The sequence below is a fragment of the Carcharodon carcharias genome, chromosome 12 (assembly GCF_017639515.1).
Source record: "Carcharodon carcharias isolate sCarCar2 chromosome 12, sCarCar2.pri, whole genome shotgun sequence".
NCBI classification, from domain to species: domain Eukaryota; kingdom Metazoa; phylum Chordata; class Chondrichthyes; order Lamniformes; family Lamnidae; genus Carcharodon; species Carcharodon carcharias.
Window position 1 is genome coordinate 22034339 of NC_054478.1, and position 21206 is coordinate 22055544.

Genomic DNA, 21206 nt, shown 5'->3' on the forward strand with positions numbered 1-21206 from the left:
TCGAAGCACATTCGCTGAAATTTAAAATGTTCTCCGCCTCCAACCCTGAGAAAGGAGACGGGAAAAAGGAGCCTCGGGTCTTCCTTGGAGGCTTTTTTTGCCTCGCGGATGATTCTGCGGCGGCATCTGTGCTGACGCCTAGCAAATGTCAGGACCTCGCTCACGGTCAAGACGCCGGGCCTTTTAACCTTTGACCTCCCAGACGTCACTTCCTCTTTTCACCGTTGAGGCAGCCGGAGTGGAGGTTCGGCCATGGTGAGTGCGAGCGAGCGAGTACAATCCACCGCCATCCGCCTTATTACAGCGGCAGATCTTCAAATAAACATGGTGTCTCAGTCCAGCAAGGCTCATTATATCCTCCGGGCCTTGTATTGACGTGAACGTTTTAACGATTGAGTAAAATAACTCATTTTGTTTTTTCTGGAGCCAAGGGCTGTGCCTGTAAATGGGCCTCGCTGGATGGGGAGTTGTTTATTTGATTCCCTTTTTATAAAAGAGTGCAGGAGCATGTGGGTGAATGCGCGCACAAATCATTGACAAAGGTAGGGCAGGTTGAGAAAGTGTTCAAGAAGGCATATGGGAACCTTGGTGCTATAAATTGAGGCACAGAGTACAAAAGTAAGGAAGTTATGGTAATCCTTTGCAACGCACTGACTCAACACTGTCAACTGGAATATCCTGGGCATCACACTTTAGGGAGGATGTGATGGTATTAGAGATTTTTTTTTGTTTGGGTGGGGGGGGTGGTGCAGAAAAGACTTAGGAGAATTGTACCAGAGCTTTAGATCTACAGTAATGTGGCTGACTCTGAACTGCTCTTTGCAATGGCCTAAAGCATGCCACTCAGTTCAGGGGCAGTCAGGTTTGGGGCAACACATGCTGGCCTAGTCAGTGACTCTCGCATCCCACGGAAGAATAAATAAAAAGGGATGAGAGAATTCAGCCCCCTGGATGGTTTGGTGAGGCTGGGGTTGCTCTCCTTCAAGACAAGAGGAGATTTGGTAGAGCTGTTCACAGTCCTGAAGGTCTAGACACAGCAAAATAAACTTTTAAGGGCAATAAAGCACTTTCAATGTGTAGTCACTGCTGCAATGTAAGAAATGCAACAGTAACTTGCACACAGCAAGCTCCCACAAACAGTGATGTGACAATGACCAGATAATCCTTTTTTTAATGACGTTGATTTGCAGATAGACGTTGTGATGAATACATATTATGATAGCTGTGGATAGAATGCTGGGGGAGAGCTCCCTTACTACTTTTCAAAATATTGGCCATAGAACCTTTTAAGTCAACCTGAGTGGGCTGACAGGACCTTGTTATGTCTCCACCAAAAGACAGCACCTCTGACATCACAGCACTCCCTTGGAGTGTCAGCCTTGATTTTTGTGTTCGAGTGCTGCAGCAGGACTTGAACCCACAACCTAACGAATTGGAGGTGAGAATGATACCAACTGAGCCACTGAGCGAAATTTCCAGTTGGTGGGATGGTCCAGAACCTGAGAATTAAGGTAATTGGCAAAGAACCAGAGGTGACATGAGGAAAAACATTTCATGCAGCGAGTGGTTAGGATCTGGAATGTACCTTCTGAGTGTGGTGGAGAAGATTTAATTGTGGCTTTCAAAAGAGAATCGGATAAGCACCAGAGGGGGGATAAAATTCCCAGGCTACGGAAAAGGGCTGGGGAGTGAGTAACTAAATTATGTTCGCAGAGAGCCAGCAGGGCCATGATGGACTGAATGTTTTAATCTATGTTATAACTGTTCTGTGATTTTACGGTTTGATGGTTTTATTTATTTGGTGTACTTGATTCTTACAGCCATCCCACAAAACCTTCAGGATCAAGCGATTCCTCGCCAAGAAGATGAAGCAAAACCGACCAATTCCACAGTGGATCCGCATGAAAACTGGCAACAAGATCAGGTACGAGTTTGATAGAGTCGGGAAGCTAAACATTTATGGTGTATCTCAGCTCATGTACTGAGCATTCACGTCTGTGCCTGGGCCCACGTACTGAGCATTCACGTCTGCGTGCCTGGGCCCACGTACTGAGCATTCACGTCTGCGTGCCTGGGCCCACATACTGAGCATTCACGTCTGCATGCCTGGGCCCACGTACTGAGCGTTCAAGTGTGCGTGCCTGGGCCCACGTACTGAGCGTTCACATCTGCGTGCCTGGGCCCACGTACTGAGCGTTCACGTCTGCGTGCCTGGGCCCACATACTGAGCATTCACGTGTGCGTGCCTGGGCCCACGTACTGAGCGTTCACGTGTGCGTGCCTGGGCCCACGTACTGAGCGTTCACGTGTGCGTGCCTGGGCCCACGTACTGAGCCTTCACGTGTGCGTGCCTGGGCCCACGTACTGAGCGTTCACGTCTGCGTGCCTGGGTCCACGTATTGAGCGTTCACGTGTGCGTGCCTGGGCCCACGTACTGAGCGTTCACGTACTGAGCGTTCACGTCTGCGTGCCTGGGCCCACGTACTGAGCGTTCACGTCTGCGTGCCTGGGCCCACATACTGAGCATTCACGTGTGCGTGCCTGGGCCCACGTACTGAGCATTCACGTGTGCGTGCCTGGGCCCACGTACTGAGCGTTCACGTGTGCGTGCCTGGGTCCACGTACTGAGCGTTCACGTGTGCGTGCCTGGGCCCACGTACTGAGCGTTCACGTACTGAGCGTTCATGTCTGCGTGCCTGGGCCCACGTACTGAGCGTTCACGTGTGCGTGCCTGGGCCCACGTACTGAGCGTTCACGTGTGCGTGCCTGGGCCCACGTACTGAGCGTTCACGTGTGCGTGCCTGGGCCCACGTACTGAGCGTTCACGTGTGCGTGCCTGGGCCCACGTACTGAGCGTTCACGTGTGCGTGCCTGGGCCCACGTACTGAGCGTTCACGTGTGCGTGCCTGGGCCCACGTACTGAGCGTTCACGTGTGCGTGCCTGGGCCCACGTACTGAGCGTTCACGTGTGCGTGCCTGGGCCCACGTACTGAGCGTTCACGTGTGCGTGCCTGGGCCCACGTACTGAGCGTTCACGTGTGCGTGCCTGGGCCCACGTACTGAGCGTTCACGTGTGCGTGCCTGGGCCCACGTACTGAGCGTTCACGTGTGCGTGCCTGGGCCCACGTACTGAGCGTTCACGTGTGCGTGCCTGGGCCCACGTACTGAGCGTTCACGTGTGCGTGCCTGGGCCCACGTACTGAGCGTTCACGTGTGCGTGCCTGGGCCCACGTACCGAATCCCTGATTTTAATGACACCGCCGTTGGCAGACGTGCCTTCAGCTGCTGAGGCCCTGAGCTCCGGAACTCTCTCCCTAAATATCTCTGACTCTACCTCTCTCCTCCTTTAAGATGCTCCTTAAAGCTTTTGGTCATCTGCCCTGATCTGCCTAATTTGCGCCAACTTTTATTTGACAGCGCTCTGGTGCAACACCTCGAGCTACATTGAACTTGCTACGTATATGCAAATTTTCTTTGTTGTAAAGATAGTAATCCTAACTGGGAAAAGTGTTTACGGATGTATCAGCATATACATGTAAATGGATGTTCTTATGTGTGTCTGTGTAGATAGTGCCGATGCACACTCTGAGAACTGGCTGTTGAAAAACCAGACATTTTAATAATGTAATATGTGTCATTTTGCTCAGTTAAAATTAACTTATCTGAACAATTGAGTTAGGTGCTACATGGTACCGGATTTGCTATCCCCTTCATCGCTTTGGAGAGAGTGTACCTTTATATTTAAAGGTAACCCTGACAAAAAAAAATGGGAGATGAGGTGATATGATCTAGAATCTATTGTCTGAAAGCGTAGTGGGAGCAGATTCAATTGTAACTTTCAGGACGGAATTGGAAAAGTACTTGCAAAGGTAATATTTGGAGGCTATGGGGAAAACGCAGGACAGTGGGACTAATTGGATAGATTTTTCAAAGAGCTAGTACAGGCATGGTTGACTGAATGGCCTCCTGTGCTGTAAGCTTCTATGAAGTTACTCACTAACAAACCTGGAACATAAATTCACAGCCCAGCACCACTACGGGATGCATCGAAGTACAAGGGGATCCACACACAGTGCTCAGCCCTGCCAGATTCTGAGAAGCAGAGACGGGCAATAAATACTATCCACCTCCAAGAGTCAAAATACATATTTCACAATAATTGAGTGTATGGGGCAGGGGGACTATTTGGATAACTCCTTCAAAGATCTGACACAAAAAATGATGAGCTGAATGGCTTCTTCTGCTGTGTGATGCTATATCCTAGAACATATAACTTGTGTGTACAAGGACAGCTTGTCTAAGTTAATTCCTTAGAAAGCTGTTATAAATGCATCCATCTCGCTATCAAAGATGCCAATATCATCTCATTATTGAAACAAATTCTTTGATGCCTGAGGCCTATTATTGCTAGGAATGTGGGTTGGACACCGAATCCTGGATAGGCCAGGCTGGTGGAATTGGTTTTTCAGTAGAGCTGATGCTTGCATTCAACAACAAGCCAAGTGGCAAACCTCATAGCAGATTGATGATTTTTCAGCTTGAGCAAGTTGTTCCCACTTGTAGCTATCTATTTTGTGCTGTTTGAGTCGCTTTTCAACTATCTTTGGATTACTTTTTCAGTTCACCAACAGAGACAGTGGCGTAGCGGTAGTGTCGCTGGACCAGTAATCCAGAGGCGCTGGCTACTGCTTTGGAATTTAAATTCAATTAATTCAGTTAATAAATCTGGAATTGAAAGCTAGTCTCAGTAATGATGATCATGAAACTATCATCGATTGATGTAAAAACCCACTTGGTTCACTGATGTCCTTTAGGGAAGGCTTACGTGTGACTCCAGATCCACAGCAATGTGGTTGACTATTAACTGCCCTCTGAAATGGCCTAGCAAGCCACTCAGTTCAAGGGCAATTAGGGGATGGGCAACAAATGCCAGCCTTGCCAGCAATGCTGGCATCTCATGATAGAATAAAGCAAACACTTTCTGGTTTTCGGTGTGTGCTATAAAAATCTTTGCGATTATCCGTGAGAGATTCACGCTGCGTGACTTGACCATTGTAGCCGTGTCTTCAAGCTCCAAGCATTTATACCTTGTACGTCAGCTTTCTTCAAATAAAAATCCACGTCAGGGATCTTGGCTGACCATCTCATCCTCATTAGGTGGTATTGGGCAGTCTCGGAAAGACGTGGTGGAAACTGTCCCACGTTTAGGCCATTGCATTGTTTAATGCTGAATGTCAACAAATCTGTCCTGGAAAACAAAGATTCCCAGCCTAGTGTAAACAGGATCCCTGTGTGCTCATTCCCAGCAAAAATAGGGCTTATCAAACCATTTGGTGCAAAAAATAATGGTGATATTGTGGGTGCCTTCACTATTGCACGATGGCATTTTCCTGCACATTTCTGTTTGTATGTAGAATATATAATGTTTGAGAAGGTCATTCAACTGGGTTGTTTCTTCCTTCAGCAAGGCTGTTTACACTGATACAGATTTGCATCCAGACTGGAGTTATTTTATGCTGCCTGGCTCTGAGTCAAGCTCTAAGGCTGCTGCAGTCATCTGATAATGTGTGCAGAGCTCCTTTCCCATTAAATAAACATTAAATGCATTGACAGCTTATGAGTTACAGTCCATGTGTTGCCAACCTTGAGTGTTGGTGGTGGGGGGGAGGCGGGATAAGATTTCTTACGGGTCTGTTCCCTGTGGTGTTCTCAGATTGGGCTTTACTCTAGGATTGTATTCTAGTCACTTAGCAATGGAAGCTGCTGTATAGCAGTACAGAAATGATATCTAATGACACATCTCCAGGTGTTTAATGATACAAACTGATTAAAAAAAAGGAATAAAAGAGATCACTGAAGCACAATTTGAGGTAATTCATAAAGTTGGGGACTAGTGGTAAGGCAAGTGATGAGAGAGGTTGTCCCAGGGAGCAAGAGAGAGATACTTGTACTTATATTGAGCCTTTCACAACCTTAGGATGCCCCAAGGCATTTTACAACCAATGAAGTATTTCTCAAAATGCAGTCACTGTTGTGTGGAAGGAAATGCAGCAACCAGTTTGCACACAGCAATCTCCCACAAACAGCAGTGAGATAAACGGCAAGATACTCTGTTTTTGTGATGTTGATTGAAAAGTACTGACCAGGACTCTGGGGAGAACTCCCTTTCCTCAAAATAGTGCCAAGGGATCTTTTGCAACCATCTGAGGGGGCAAAGGGAGTATCAGTTTAACATTTCACCCAACAGTGCAGCACTCCCTCAGAACTGCACTGTAGTGTCAGCCTACGTTTCTGTACTAAAGTCTGCTGAACTTCTGTCGTCATTTTTTTTCTGAATAGGTATTTAAGGTGGTCAAGAACTGACTGGATTACTCTATGGAAACCTGGCATAGACTCAGTGGGTCGAATGATTTCCCACTGTGCCATAAATGACTTATAAGAACTGGATATTTTCCTTTAATGGTCTACTTCTTGAATATAAAAGCATGGGAGGTTATACTTGAATTGTATAAAACACTTGTTTGACCACAGCTAGAGTACTGTGTACAGTTCTGGTCACCACATTACAGGAACGATGCAATCACACAGGAGAGACACCAGAGGAGATTAACAAGAATGCTGCCAGGACTGGAGATTTTTAACTATGAGGAATGATTATATCAGATGGGTTTGTTTTCCTTTGAGCAGAGGAGTCTAAGAGGAGATATAATTGAGGTGTATAAAATTGAGGATAGAGTGGACAGGATGGACCTATTTCCCTTAGCAGAGAGGCCAATAACCAGGGGGCAGAGATTTAAAGTAATTGGTGCAAGGATTAGAGGAGAGGGTCTGGAACTCACTGCCTGAAAGGGTGGTTAAGGCAGAACCCTTAATGCATTTAAAAAGGACACCCAATGGCTGGAATTCAGCCTAAGTACCTGCACAAAACAGAAACGACAATCAGCCCACATTAATCCACAAAAACTTTTCAAAATCTGATTTAGTTTCTTTTACTGGACAAAGTGTATAAAAGGTGATTGAGGTAAGGCAGGCGGGTGGGGGTAAGATAAAGATTTACCAAACACTAACTGAATGGTGGAATTGACTTGAGCTGAATGGTCTCCTCTCCTGGTGTCCACTTGCCCGTTTCGAGCTTTACTCACCTGTTCTTGTCTGACTCCCACTCATGATTAGTGTTAGCCTCTACTGCATGGAGTTTGTATGTTTGAAAGCCCCTAGGCATGCAGCAAGTTGGCCATCTGCCTATGGGGGAGATCCAATGCCAGGCTGTGAGGCTAGTTAGTTGTGGCAAGTTAGAGGTGAATGGTTGTAGCGGAGAAAGGCTGTTCAGTGGGATCTGTTGGTGCTCTCAGATAGAATAAAAGTAGCTTGATTATCATGCGAGGAGTGAACTGGCTCGACATTTTTCTGCATCCTCGGCACCCAGTTGTCATCTTTCTCTGCTTCAACCTCCACCACGGGCAAAGCAAAGAGGCAGGCCCCGAATTTACCCCAGCTGGAACAGGGATCGAATCCTGTGCTGTTGGCACCAATCTGATCCACACCAGCCATCCGGTCAACAGAGACAACCAGCCCCACATGGAGTTTGAGTTGCTGTGTTAACATGCACTTTTCCATGCCTGGAGCTATGGATAGTGGTGGTAGAGGCTCCAATGTTCTTCCCATCACATGGCAGGAATCTTTCCCACCCTTGCCACCTATCATTGGCGTGTGTTGGAAGGATTTCCAAGCCAATACTTAACCTGTTTGGTGGAGTTATGAACGCACCTTCCTTGGCCAATGAGTCTCGAAGTGGGACTTGAATCTGGAGCTTCTGGCTTAGAGCAGGGTTGCTACCCACCGCAACACAAGACGTCCCTACTCTTCTTAGTCTCCAGTAAAAACCGCAAAGGGGCAGGTAATTTAATCATCTACTTTTCAATGGTGCTGCTTGCTGTGTAGAAAGACCAAGAGTCTGCCCACAGGAAGAAATTGATGCAGAGGCCTGGACAATAGGAGGAGAGTCTAGAGACAGCTTGACATCGCTGTGCATTGTGCAGCTCTTGAGATTCTATAAGTTTGTTTGGGAGTGGGGATGGTGGGGCTCATGTTGTACACCTATTTTTGTCTCCTTTTTTTTGCCCGTTTTCCATTGATTTGTGGTCATGAAGAGGCATATCACTAGCACCAGTATGATATAGGCTAGACTGGGTGAGGATAACAGGCTGTCTTATCTGGAGGACAGTAATGATTTAGTTTGGTTTTAATGACAAAAGTTTTTTTTCCAGCAAAAACAAAAGATAGGTACAGTACCTCCAATCCAGACTTCAAAAAACCAGACTTTTTTAAGGACGCCTTGAACTGTTCCCGTGAATAACCTTCCCTTAGCCAGAGCAGTGCTGTGACAATCTGTGTGATCTCAGCTGTAGGGCTTTTGATCTAAACAAGCTATTGCAGTAATTACTGTACATCAGCTGGTCGTGACAAGGGTACATGTCTATGCTAAGAAAATAATTATGTAGTTTTGATTAGCCACCTGATCTGAAGACTGGCAACATCCAAAATCTGGCACTCGGTCCTGAGGTTGCCAGCTTTGAGACACTGCATGTACAGCAGATACTAGAAATCTGAAATAAAAACAAAATGCTGGAATTGCTTAGGTGGTCTGGCAGCATCTGTGGAAAGAGAAGCTGAGTTAACGTTTCGGATCGATGACCTTTCATCAGAATTGAGGGCATCACCCTGAAAGGTTAACTCTTTCTCTCACGCGAGGTCTTAATCTGCTGGGCAGTGTTCTGCCAGCATGTCAGCCATCTCGCTGAATAGCATTTAACTGTCTTTTTTTTCCCTTAAGTTTCAGTAAAGGCAGGTCTGCAATTGCAGTGCTTCCATCAGTGATGTACTGTCATTTACCCTGCTGAGATCAAAGGCTGTCAATGCTTTCTATTCAGTCTTGCCTTCCAGTGGTGAGATTTGGTTATAACAGCTACATGTTTGCAAAACTGCGTTACATCTTAAATGTTAACTGTTTATTGCTGTGTTTAAAACATGCCATGACTATTAAGATGCCATAGGCCATTTGCAAATAGTGGTCTAAAATTAGTTTGATAATTACTTTTGCTTGTAGTAGCACTTAGAATTAAAAGCACTAAAAGGCAAAGAGCCCTGATGACAGCTGTTTCTTGCATATAATAGGTACAACTCCAAGAGGAGACACTGGAGAAGGACTAAGCTGGGCCTGTAAAGGGATTCTCCACCGCTGGCACACTACCAGTGACAGCCGCCTCTCTCGGTCTCCCTCTCCCCTGCAAAGAGTGATGAAAATACAGACCTGTGCAAAAGCTGACTGAAGAAAAATGTAATTTTTTTGTTTCATGTTTTCTATTGTGGAAAATTAAACCAATATAAATCTCTACTTTGTGTAATTTACTGCGGTTTCACCTGGAGTACCATCATGAAGGTGCTTTGGCTCCCCATTGCTGCCTGGAGACTGATTGGAATGTACGAATTAGGACCAGGAGGAGGCCACTCAGAAATGCACTAACATTGAGCAATTTGTTAAATTTGCCCAAGATGTGTTTCTAGCCATATGCACACCATAACATTGTCCGAATCGGCCCCTGCCTCAGCTCATCCTAAGCCTTTGTTACCCCCTAGACTTGAGTATTCCAACAGCCTCCAACATTCTACCTTCAGTAAACTTGATCATCCAAAACTCTTGCCTGGATCCTTAATGAATTCTGTTCACCCACCACCTGTGTGTTCACTGACCTACATTGGTTAGGCAATGCTTTGCTTTTAAAATACTCATCCTCTTTTGCAAGTCCCTCCCCCTTCCCAACCTCTAATCCCCTCCGGCTCCATTCCCTCTGATATCTCAGCATCTCTATTTTTAATTGCTCCACCATTGGTAGCTGTGCCTTCCACTGCCTAAGCCCAAGATTCTGGAAATTCCTCCCTAAACCTCATCCTCTTTCTCCTTTAAGGTGGGCCTTAAAACCTACCTCTGAGTAACCTTTTGGACCAACTACCCCAATATCACTATGTAGTTGTCAAATTTTGCTTTACAGGACTCCTGTGAAGCACCTTGGGCTGTTTTGTGTTAAAGGTACTATATAAATGCAAATTGTTGGCATGGACCACCTATTTAGTGCTCCACTAGACCCAAAATTTGCCTTAGAAGTGCAAGCTGATAATGATGTGATGGCATCTGGGACCTAGGTGAATTATATCATTTCAGTGATTCAATGGATAACCGGGAAGGAAATGCAATGAATGCACTGGTTGAGAAGGCAAGAGGAAAAGTAAGCATTTTTAATACTCTAAATTTACTCCCAGTCTGTGTGAGGCTCCAGTTTAATTTGTTTCCTTTGGGCTGAAGAGGCTGATTTTACTAATATATGAACATATAAATTAGGAGTAGCCCCTTGAGCCTGCTTCACCATTCAATAAGATCATGGTGGATCTGATTGTAACCTCAACCCCACATTCCTGCCTACCCCCAATAACCTTGTTAATCAAGAATCTATCTAGCTCCGCCTTAAAAATATTCAAAGACTCTGCTTTCACTGCCTTTTGAGGGAGCTCCAAAGACTAAATCCTCAAAAAAAATTCTATCTTGAATGAGCGACCCCTTATTTTTAAACAGTGACCTCTAGTTCTAGGTTCTCCCACAAGAGGAAATGACTTCTCCACATCTAGTCTGTCAAGACCCCTCAGGATCTTAAAAGGTTTCAATTAAGTTGCTTCTTACTCTTCTAAATTACAGTGGATACAAGCCTAACCTGTCCAGCCATTCTTCATAAGACAACCCACCCATTCCTGGTATTAGTCTGAACTGCTAACGCATTTACATCTTTCTTTAAATGAGACCAGTACTGTACATAATACTCCAGATGTGGTCTCACCAATGCCCTGTACATTTGAAGCATAAATAACCTCCATACCTTCGTAATCAATTTCCCTCAAATTATAACACTATTAGCATTTCTAATTACTGGCATCTAACCTTTTGTGCTTCATGCACTAGGACACTCAGGTCCCTCTGAATCTGAGCTCTGCAATCTCATTTAGATAAGCTTTTTTATTCTTCCTGCCAAAATTCTTCACATTTTTCCACAATATACTCCATTTGCCAGATCTTTGCCTCCTCACTTAACCCATGTCATTTTGTAGCCTCCTTACATCCTCTTCACAATTTACTTTGCTACCTATCTTTGTGTTGTCAGCAAATTTAGCCACCATTCCTTTGGTGCCCTCATCCAAGTCATTTATATAAATTGTAAAAAGTTGAGGCCCCAGCACTGATCTCTGTGGCATACCACTTGTCACATCCTGCTAACCAGTAAAACACTCATGCCAACTTTGCTTCTTGTAAGCAAGCCAATCTTCTAACCATGCCAATATGTTACCCCGTACACCATCCTGAGCTTCTATTTTCTGCAACAACCTTTGGTGTGGCACCTTATATCAAATGCCTTCTGGAAATCTAAATACCATATATCCACCAGTTCCTTTATCCACAGCATATGGGACTCCTTCAAAGAACTCCAATATGTTGGTTAAACATGATTTCCCTTTTACAAAACTGTTGACTGTCTAAATGCAATTAAAAAGCTACTTGTGCTTTTAAGTACCAACTTTAACTCTCGAAAGAGTTTAATAGGCAATCCACGTACTAATGTAGCTCTATGAAATGCCCTGGGAGTGCTCGTTGCTACTTTCACAAGGCTAAACATGTCCACCATCTACAAGGCACAAGTCAGAGGAATGTGATAAGAATACTCTTCACTTGCCTGGATGAGCGTAACTCCAACAATCAATGATAGCATGGTCACAATTACTTCATATTAGCTTTATATTCCAGATTTATAAATTGAATTTAAATTCCACCTGCTGCCATGGTGGGATCTGAACTCATGTTTGCCAGAGCATTAACCTGGGCGTCTGGATTCCTAGTCAAATAGCATAACCCATGACCATGATATCACCATCTCCCCATGACCGACACTACAGCAGTTCAAGGGTAACTTGAAATGTTTGTTATGCCAACAACACTCATTCCATGGATGAGTACTTAAAGGCACAAAGCAGTTTATGGTTATCTCTTCCTCACCACAAATTAATGGATAACTTATACAACAACAAGTGTTGTTAAACTCGTGTTATTTTGGCAGCAAAATCTGGGCCGATAATTCGAGCAATGATTAGGTTAGACTTTATATGAGCTGAGTGAGTGAGGTTTGTAGTAACATACAAGTAGATTATTATATACATTTTATCATGGGGGTGGGGTGGCGAAATGCAAATATTGAATCCATATCTTCTGACTCGAGGGCTAATACTAAGCAAAGTCAACACAACAAAAGCAAAATGCTGCAGATGCAGGAAATCTGAAAAATAAGAAACTGCTGGTAACACCCGGGGCAGGCAGCATTAACATTTCAGATCAACGATGCTTCGCCAGACAAAAGGATACTGAGAATTACTGCATCACCTGAAAACAAAGGCTGCCATTGTACATTTTCTTTATAGGTGTGAAATTGTTTGCATCAAAAGTGCTTACACTTCTGGATGGTAAAGGAGTTGGGGAGTGAAGGGAAGAAACCATAGAATAAAGGCCCCAGAATTTGTGTGTGTGTGTGTGTGTGTGTGTGTGTGTGGGGGGGGGGGGGGGGGGGGGGGGGTCAAAGACATGCATTTAGATAGTGCCTTTCACATCCTTAGAACGTCCCAAAGAATTAATTGTTGAACTGCAGTCAACTTATTTACGTAGGACTGAGCATCAGCCAAAATGCACACAAAGGTGTCAAAAATAGCAGAGTCTGAAAAGGGAAAGTAGAACATAAAGAAGCCAATAGTTTAGAGATCAGGGAATACACAGCAAGCAAAATAACTTGTATTTACATCACACCTTTCATGAGTTCAGTATGTTCCAAAATGCTTTACATCTCAATTAATTATGAAATGATGTAATGTGGGAAACACAGCAGCCAGTTTGTTCAGAGGAAGATCCCACAAACAGCAGTGAGTGAGATAATAATCAAATCATCTTAGTGACATTGGTTGTGGGATAAAAACTGGGCCAGAACACTTTTTGGTGGGGGGTGGGGGGGGGGGGGGCGAGGTGAAGTGTGGGGTGCTCTTCCCTTGTGAACTTTTCACACCTATTGGAGGGTGAAAAATAGTTAAACGTCTTATCCAAAACTGTAAAATTGGGAGGACAAACGAGGCACAGAAAAGGCAAAACATTTACAAGTTTTAAACAAAAATTAATTCCTTTATTATTTGAAGAACCTGGAAGGCAACGAAGCCTAGTAACTGTCAGTACAAGTAAACAGTGTGCATCATTCTTGCTGACATCTTGCCTCTATATATTACAGCACTCAACGGAGAGAAAATAAAATTAAAAAGGGTTCTCAGACAGATCCAAAAAAAACTTGAAAGAGAAGGATTAATCCCACACTCCCAATTACAATGATTGAGCATCACACACAAAAGCAAGTCAAGAGTGGGGACACCAGTCAAAACTGCCAGAAGGCAATTTTCATTGTGGAAAAGGAAGGATTAAAGTAAAATACAACTATAAACAATCTGCTCAACATACAGTATAATAGAATTTATTTAAGGGCAGTGGGAAACAGAAGAAATTGGTTTCCATCTTATTGTGCTGATTCTAAGTACAAGTAATTTATATAAATAAGTAGATTAAAATAAAGGGGACAAAGAATTATGGCAAAATAAAATGATCATCTTCCTTCAAGCCACTCAAAAGTGTAAAATGATCACCATCTTCCTTCAAGGCTGTTTTTGGCTTACAGCCTACTTCTGATAACACTCAAAATTCAATAAAATCTCTATCCAATAATTTGAAAATAAATTAAATATTGGGGGCAACCAAAACAGAAGACCTTCAACCCCCTGGCACCCCCCACCCCCCCTCCACTCTACAACCTGGTGACACCACTGAGTTCTTTCAAATTTCGGGTAGACATGGAATAGATGTTTCTACTTCTGGGAGAGTCCATAACTGCAATAAGTCCTTAACTAATGAATCCAATAGTGAATTCAGCAGCAAGTTCTCCGAGTGGTGAGAATGTGGAACCCGCTACCCTAGGGATTAGTTGAGGCGAATGACATGGACCCATTTAAGGGTAAGCTGGAAAGCACATGACGGAAGAAAGGAATACAGGGAGGATTGGTAGGCTTGTGTGGAGTTTAAATGCCAACAGGGACCATTTAGCATGACCTGTTTCTGTGCTATAAGTTCTATATAAATAAAAACGGCAAAGTGGCAATATAATGCCAAAAGAATAACTGGAATAAAAGTGACAGATTTGAAGTGATTTATGAGGAGCAGACACTATGTCAGAGTCTGAAGGGATCCAGCCAGAACAAGACTCCACAAAGAAACGACTGCTCCACAAACCACACAGTACGACTCTCTCCAGGGAGTTGGATTTCAATGCAATTCCCAGAATGGATTTGAACACAGGGGGTGGCAATCCTTGGGCACACTCCAAATAGTCTCGAGGGAAAGGGAGGAGGAAAGGGCGAGAGACAAACTGCAATGGTTGCCAGCAGAGTCTAGATGAGCACCTACTTTTTGAACACGTGGAAGTCGGGTTGGGGGTATGGAGAGAAAGACAACTTACTGAATATCCAGTGGCCACAGCAATGTTCGTATGAGGCCAGAACAGAGGGCAAAAGAAGTTCATAACCACATTCATAAACAGAATAAATTCTTCTGTTTCTTTAAAAAAATGGTGCAAGGGAGACTGTCTGATTGGTTAAAATGTGGGTCTGCAACCAGTTGTTTGGGCACACAAGCATTGGACAGTCTCTAACTAACCTTATCTTTTCGGTGTACAACACAGTCAAGCCTACGGTGGCATCAGTGCATCAGAATGTAGAAAATTAACATTGGGAAGGAAGAACATTACAAGTGTAGCAAGTCTTCATGGCCAATAATTATTTATTTCCCTCATCCCCTCTCACCTCCCCAAACCCTTTATTCACTGGGACGGTTCTTCTCTGCAGACAGTCTGCCAGTTGATCAAACTATTTGTTTATTCACTGGCAGACGGCTGCTCTTTAAGATAGTTTTTCATTACATCTTACATTAATTTGGTGTGGAATTCACCATTAAAACTTTACAACACAATTAATCTAGATTTTGGTTTTCTAAGCCATCACATATCCAATGTCCCAGGCATTCTTAGGCGAGAACATCAGATTGCATCTGAAGTTAACAATCTGCATTTCAGCTAATCCTACTTCAAATGGTTATTACTATGCAACTGTTCAATATTGACATGTTGGGTGGGATGTGGAAACAAGGTACGAGAGCTATCTTGTTACCAGTCATATTACACAATCCACTAGGATGATCAGGACAAGATGCATTCCTCAGGGTACTAAAAAGATTCACGAGGGTGCACACACTACGTTTATAGTTTCTGTCTCTCACACACCAACACTCACCATCCCCAACCTAGTAAACATATCCTTATTTGCAGTGAGTGCTCACAAGCGGTATGCAAAATCTAGGGATAAACACGGGAAATAAAAAAAAAATCAACATCTCAGTAAGTGTGGTGGGATGTGGCAATTGAAAATGGGACTGTGAACAGGCCTTGAAGCTTTTCTTGTCGAGAGAGAGAAGGGTCCCGTGACTGACCAATTCTGTAAGGTGGATGCATTGGTGTGCATCGTGTGTCTTCAGTTTTGAAAACAGCGAATTGTCAATCACCACCAGCCCAGCAACATACGAGATGAGAAGCATTCATTCTGCCACAATACTAGAAAATGGAAAAGCAGAAGCTCGGATACACCATGTGTGCATCAGGTGAAGGCAACCAAGTCAGACATAATGAAATCAACATTGCATATGTTACCCTGGAGGTGAAACCAGAATGTGCCGACACAAAAATTATTTGGAATCTGGTAAAAGGACTGATAGCAGAGTTGGTGAAGGCACACACATCAGGAGTGCCCCATACTGTGAATTCGGCACACAGTATGCTCACTGCGCTATGAAATCAGCCCCTAGTATGCTCACTGCACCATGAAACCAGCCCATAATACATTCTCCATGCATCATCGCTTTTGTTTTATTCATTTCTCGTTGATCAAACCAGGCTGAGCTCATTATTTCAAAGCCCTGGGGCATTACAAGATTTAAAAAAAATATTAAGTTTATTTAGGTAACTTTGCTAACACATTGATCTGGGTGGGGGTGGGGGGGTGGTGGAGAGAGGGGCCTTCACGATCAATTTTGTACTCAGACTGCCATTTTGTAGATCTCTAATTTACTGGTCAGATTGTGGAGCGTGATTAAAACCCTGCACACCAAAACCCTGCACATAAGCGCACAGTCAAGATTGGAAATAGTTGAAGGCCAGGACAAACCAAGTGGTTCAAGACCCTTTCCCTAGCAACATCTTGCAGCAAGATTGGGCACTGGTACTCAATGCCACGTCTCATGCAGACACTCAGATTAGGTCACAAAAAGGCCACAGCATTTCTAGTTCCTGTTCGAGGCAGGCAGGCACTGGGACAATATATTCAGCACGCCCAAGCTATGAGCATTTAAACTAATCCCCCAACTCTGGTGCCTTCGGGTAGGCCCGCAAGGGTTCTGCGTTTTCTTTTAGCTTGAACCCTGGCCGATTCGTTCCCTCACCAAGAAGCGATGTAGCCAAAAGCAGCCTCTCTCCACTGCTGTTGCAGCTGAGATCAGGTGGCCAAGCACAAGGAGATTTGAACCTTCATCTGGCTCCGAGACTGTGGAAGAATTGCGTTAAGGGTAGATCAAGGCAGTGACCTTTCACAGTTCTCAAAATGCAACAAAGCCTGGATGGAAAAGCTCCCTATAAGAGTCCCTTACAGAGGGCACTGCGCTTCCACGATTTCTAGCAAGGGCAACTAACCAGAGCTGCCAAGATGTGAGAGCAGCAGAGAAAGAAAGACAGAAAGTGCATATTAAAACATATTAAACAATATACAGAGCTGAGAGAAATAACTGTAAAGATTACAAGAACGTAAGTAATTAGTGCTACTTTTCATTAAAGCAAGCGGGAGGGAGGAAGAAAACTGTCCACAGTAAGTGCCCATCAAAGGGAATATCTTGAATGCAGACTTTACTCATTAGTGCAGTATTCCCACTGTGTGACAAAATCTCAGCAGGGCAGCATCTAGCACAATAACACGGAAACCAGGACATCTGCTGAAAGACGCACATGTGGTGTACCTCTCTTAAAGCAGAGGCTGCTGAAAATAGTTAGACTGTTGCTGAGGGATATGCTGGGCTTGGGAGGCCATGGGGTAGCTTGCAGCCGGAGGTCCGCTGACGGTAGTGTTCTGATAGGCGGGCATTTCGTTACTCAGTCCTGCTTGTGCTGTGTAGGGAGCAGCTGGTCCAGTCGTCACCTGAAGGTTTGCTGCTTGGTTCATGTATGTTTGTGGTGGTCCAGTGCTGTTTAATAAATATAAAAAATGTTAAAAGTTTACTTAAGAAAATTTGCCACAGACAGTCAGACCTGTAATTAATAGGGTCACAGAGTACGAAAGCAAGGAGGTTATGTTAAACTTATATAGAACACTGGTTCAGCCTCAGCTGGAGTATTGCATCCAGTTCTGGGCAATGAAGTTTAGGAGATGTGAAGGCATTTTAGAGTGCAGAAAAGATTCATGGGAATGGTTCCAGGGATGAGGAACTTCAGTTACATAGATAAGATTGGAGAATGGGACTTTTCTCCTTAGAGAAGCGAAGGTTGAGAGGAGATTTGATAGAGGTATTTAAAATAATGAGGAGTCTGGACAGATTAGATAGGGAGAAACTGCTCCCATTGGTGGAAGGATCAAGAACAAGTGGACACAGATTGAAGGTGATAGATTAAAGAATGGAAGGCATGAGGAAAAACCTTCTCACATGGTAAGTGGTTAGCATTTGGAATGCGCTGTCTTAGAATGTGGTAGAGGGAGGTTCAAGCAAAACATTCAAGAGGGAATTGGATTATTGACAGGGGAGCGGGAGAAGGTGAATTGCTCCTTCGGAGAGCCAGTACAGACGCAAATAGAATCGTAAAATGGCGATAGCACATAAAGAGGCCACTTCCTTCTCTCCTGCACTCCCCCACAGCGTCCATGTTGGCTCTCTGCAAGAGCTACTCAGCTCGGCCCACTCGCTGCCTTTTCCCTGCACATTCTGTTTATCCAATTCTCTTTTGAATGGCATGATGAAACCTGCCTCCAACACACTCTCAGGCAGTGCATTCCCGATCCTAACCCCATGATGCATGAGAAAGTTTTTCCTCATGTCGCCTTAAACTGCTGTCCTCTGGTTCTCAATCCTTCCCTGCCAGTGGGACTAATTCTTCTACTCTGTCTAGAGCCCTCATGATTTTGAGCACCTCTATCAAATTTTCTTTTAATCTTCTCTTCCCTAGAGACAGCCCCAGCTTATCCAATCTATCCACATAACTGAAGTCTGTCATCCTGGAAAAGTTCTTGTGAATCTAATCTGCATCCTCTTCAATGTCTTCACAATCTTCATAAAGGGTAGTGCCAGGAACTGGGACACAATATTCCAGTTCAGACTCAGCCCAGTGTTTTATCATGTTTAACCAACTTATTGGAGTTCTTTGAAAGAGTCTCATGTGCTATGGATAACGGGGAACCAGTGGATATGCTGTACTTAGTTTTCCAGAAGGCATCTGATAAGATGCCACATAAAATGTTATTGCGGAGAATAAAAGCTCATGGTGTAGGGGGTAACATATTGGCATGGATAGAAGAGCTAACAGGAAACAGAGTGTAGCCGTAAATGGGTCTTTTTCTAGTTGGCAGGATGTAACAAGTGATGTGCCACAGGGATCAGTGCTGGGGCCTCAACTTTTTACAATCTATGTAAGTGACTTGGATGAAGGGACAGAAGGTATGGTTGCTAGTTTACAAATGGTCACAGTTTAAAAATAAAGGATCACTCATTTAAGACAGATGAGAAGAAATTTTTCTTCTCAGAGGGTAGTGTGTCTTTGGAACTCCCTTCCTCAAAAGACAGTGGAAAACATTCAAAGACTCTGCTTCAAGGCAGAGGTAGATAGACTCTTGATAAACAAGGGGGTGAAGGGTTATCGGGGGTAGGTGGGAGGTTACAGTCAGATCAGTCATGATCTTATTGAATGGCAGAGCAGGCTCGAAGGAGCAAGTGGCCTACTCCTAACTTGTATGTTCACAACTTCTTTGTTTCTGTACTCAATGTTACTATTTATAAAGCCCAGAATCACCTATGCCTTATTAACCAGTGTCTCAACTTGCCTTGCCATCTTCAACAATCTGTGCACATCCACCCTCAGGTGTCTCTATTCCTGTACCCATACCCTCTTTAGAATTATATCCTTTATTTTACATTGTCTCTTCTCATTTTTCCTACCAAAATATATTAGTGGCAAATCAGCCAGTTATACAGAAGACTAGTTTAACAAGAGAGTATCGCTCAATGTACCTAGGTGTTGGGACATGGTTTAGCACAGTACCACTGGAACCTCTGCCTGCTAATATTTTTAGATACCTCAACCAGCACGAGGAAGGGCACTGCAGCTGAAATAACAGGTGACCCTCTGGTCATCAACACCCTTCAAGGCCTCTCCATTGATTGTACACTTGATCATAAAATTGTACAGCCCAGGAGGTGGCCATTCAGCCCATTGTGCCTGTATTGACTCGCTGAAAGAGCTAATTAGTCTCTCTTCCCTACAGCCCCACAAGTTTTTTCCCTTTCACATATTCATCCACTTACTGCTTGAAAGTTAATGAACCTGCTTCACCCACCATTCCAGATCACAACTCTCTGTATAAAATAATTATTTTATTATTCACCCATGGTACTTGAGTGGCACAGGCAATGCCAGCATTTGTTGCTGATCCCTAATTGATCTTGAGAAGGCTTGCTAAACCATTTCGGAGGGCAGTTAACAGTCAACCACATTGTGAGAGTCTGCACGCACAGGTAGGCCAAGGAAAAGGATGGTAGATTTCTTTCTCTAAAGGACAGCAGTGAACCAGATGGATTTTTACAACGATCCTGTGACTATTACCAACACTAGCTTTATATTCCAGGTTTAATTATAGAATTTAAATTCCCCATCTGCCATGATAGTATTTGAACTGATATTTTTAAAAAATATTTTATGGGATGTGGACATCAATGGCTGGGCCAGCATTTATTGCCCATTTGTAATTGCCCTGAGGTGGTAAGCCATCTACTTGAACCGCTGCAGTACATCTGGTGTTGGCGCACCCACAGTGCTGTTAGGGGAGGGAGCTCCAGGATTTTGGTACCATAACAAATGAAGGAACAGTGATATAGTTTCAAGTCAGGATGGTGTGTGGTTTGGAGGGGAACTTCCAGGTGGTTGTGTCCCTATGTGTCTGCTGCCCTTGTCCTTCTAGGTGGTAGAGAGCATTGGTTTGGAAAGTGCTGTTGAAAGCTGAAGGCACCTTGGTGAGTTGCTGCAGTGCATCTTGTACATAATAGTACACACTGCTGCCACTGTGCACTGGTAGTGGAAGGAGTGAATGTTTAAGTTGGTGGATGGTGTGCCAATCAAATGGGTTGTTTTCTTCTGGATAATGTAAAGCTTGAATGTTGTTGGAGCCACACTCATCCAGGCACATGGGGAGTTTTCCATCACTCTCCTGGCTTGTGCCTTGTAGATGGTGGACAGGCTTTGGGAAGTCAGGAGATGAGTTACTCTCTGCAGGATTCTCAGCCTCTGACCTGCTCTTGTAACCACAGTATTTATATGGCTGGTCCAGTTCAGTTTCTGGTCAATGGTAACCCCCAGGATGTTGATAGTTGGGGATTCAGTGATGGTGTTGCCATTGCAGAAAAAGGGGGAAATGGTTAGATTCTCTCTCATTGGACATGGTTATTGCCTGGCACTTGCGTGGCACAAATGTCACAAGCCACTTATCAGCACTTATTAGTATCTGAGGAGTTGCGAGTGGTTCAGAAGTCTACAATTATTAACAAACATCCCCACTTCTGACTATATGGTGAAATGAGGAAAATGGTTGGACCTAGAACACTACCCTGAGGACCTCCTGCAGCGATGTCCTAGGACTGAGATGACTGGCCTCCAAAAATCACAACCACCTTTCTTTGAGCTAGGCATGACTCCCAACCAGTGGAAAGTTTTCCTTCTGATTCCAGTTTTGGTAGA

General features: G+C 44.2%; 2 protein-coding genes across 4 annotated transcripts in view; one reads left to right on the plus strand and one right to left on the minus strand.

Moving 5' to 3' along the window:
- The first annotated feature begins 119 nt into the window (after window positions 1-119).
- On the plus strand, window positions 120-9392 carry rpl39 (ribosomal protein L39). Its single transcript, XM_041201283.1, has 3 exons — window positions 120-255; window positions 1821-1924; window positions 9175-9392. Exons 1-3 carry the CDS (start codon window positions 253-255, stop codon window positions 9221-9223), a joined length of 156 nt encoding a protein of 51 aa, XP_041057217.1. The 5' UTR covers window positions 120-252; the 3' UTR covers window positions 9224-9392.
- A 3845-nt stretch (window positions 9393-13237) lies between these two features.
- stam2 (signal transducing adaptor molecule (SH3 domain and ITAM motif) 2) overlaps window positions 13238-21206 on the minus strand; it is a 65228-nt gene continuing 57259 nt past the window's right edge. For all 3 annotated transcript variants that reach the window (XM_041200834.1, XM_041200832.1, XM_041200833.1), the window contains one exon: window positions 13238-17455. In XM_041200834.1, coding sequence (XP_041056768.1) covers window positions 17236-17455 — 220 coding nt within the window. In that variant the 3' untranslated portion in view covers window positions 13238-17235. The remainder of the gene's footprint in view (window positions 17456-21206) is intronic.

Excerpts from the sequence above, each read along its gene's own strand:
- rpl39 (XM_041201283.1), top strand. Across the intron at positions 1,925-9,174 it reads AAAACTGGCAACAAGATCAG|GTACAACTCCAAGAGGAGAC; the intron begins GTACGAGTTTGA and ends TGCATATAATAG.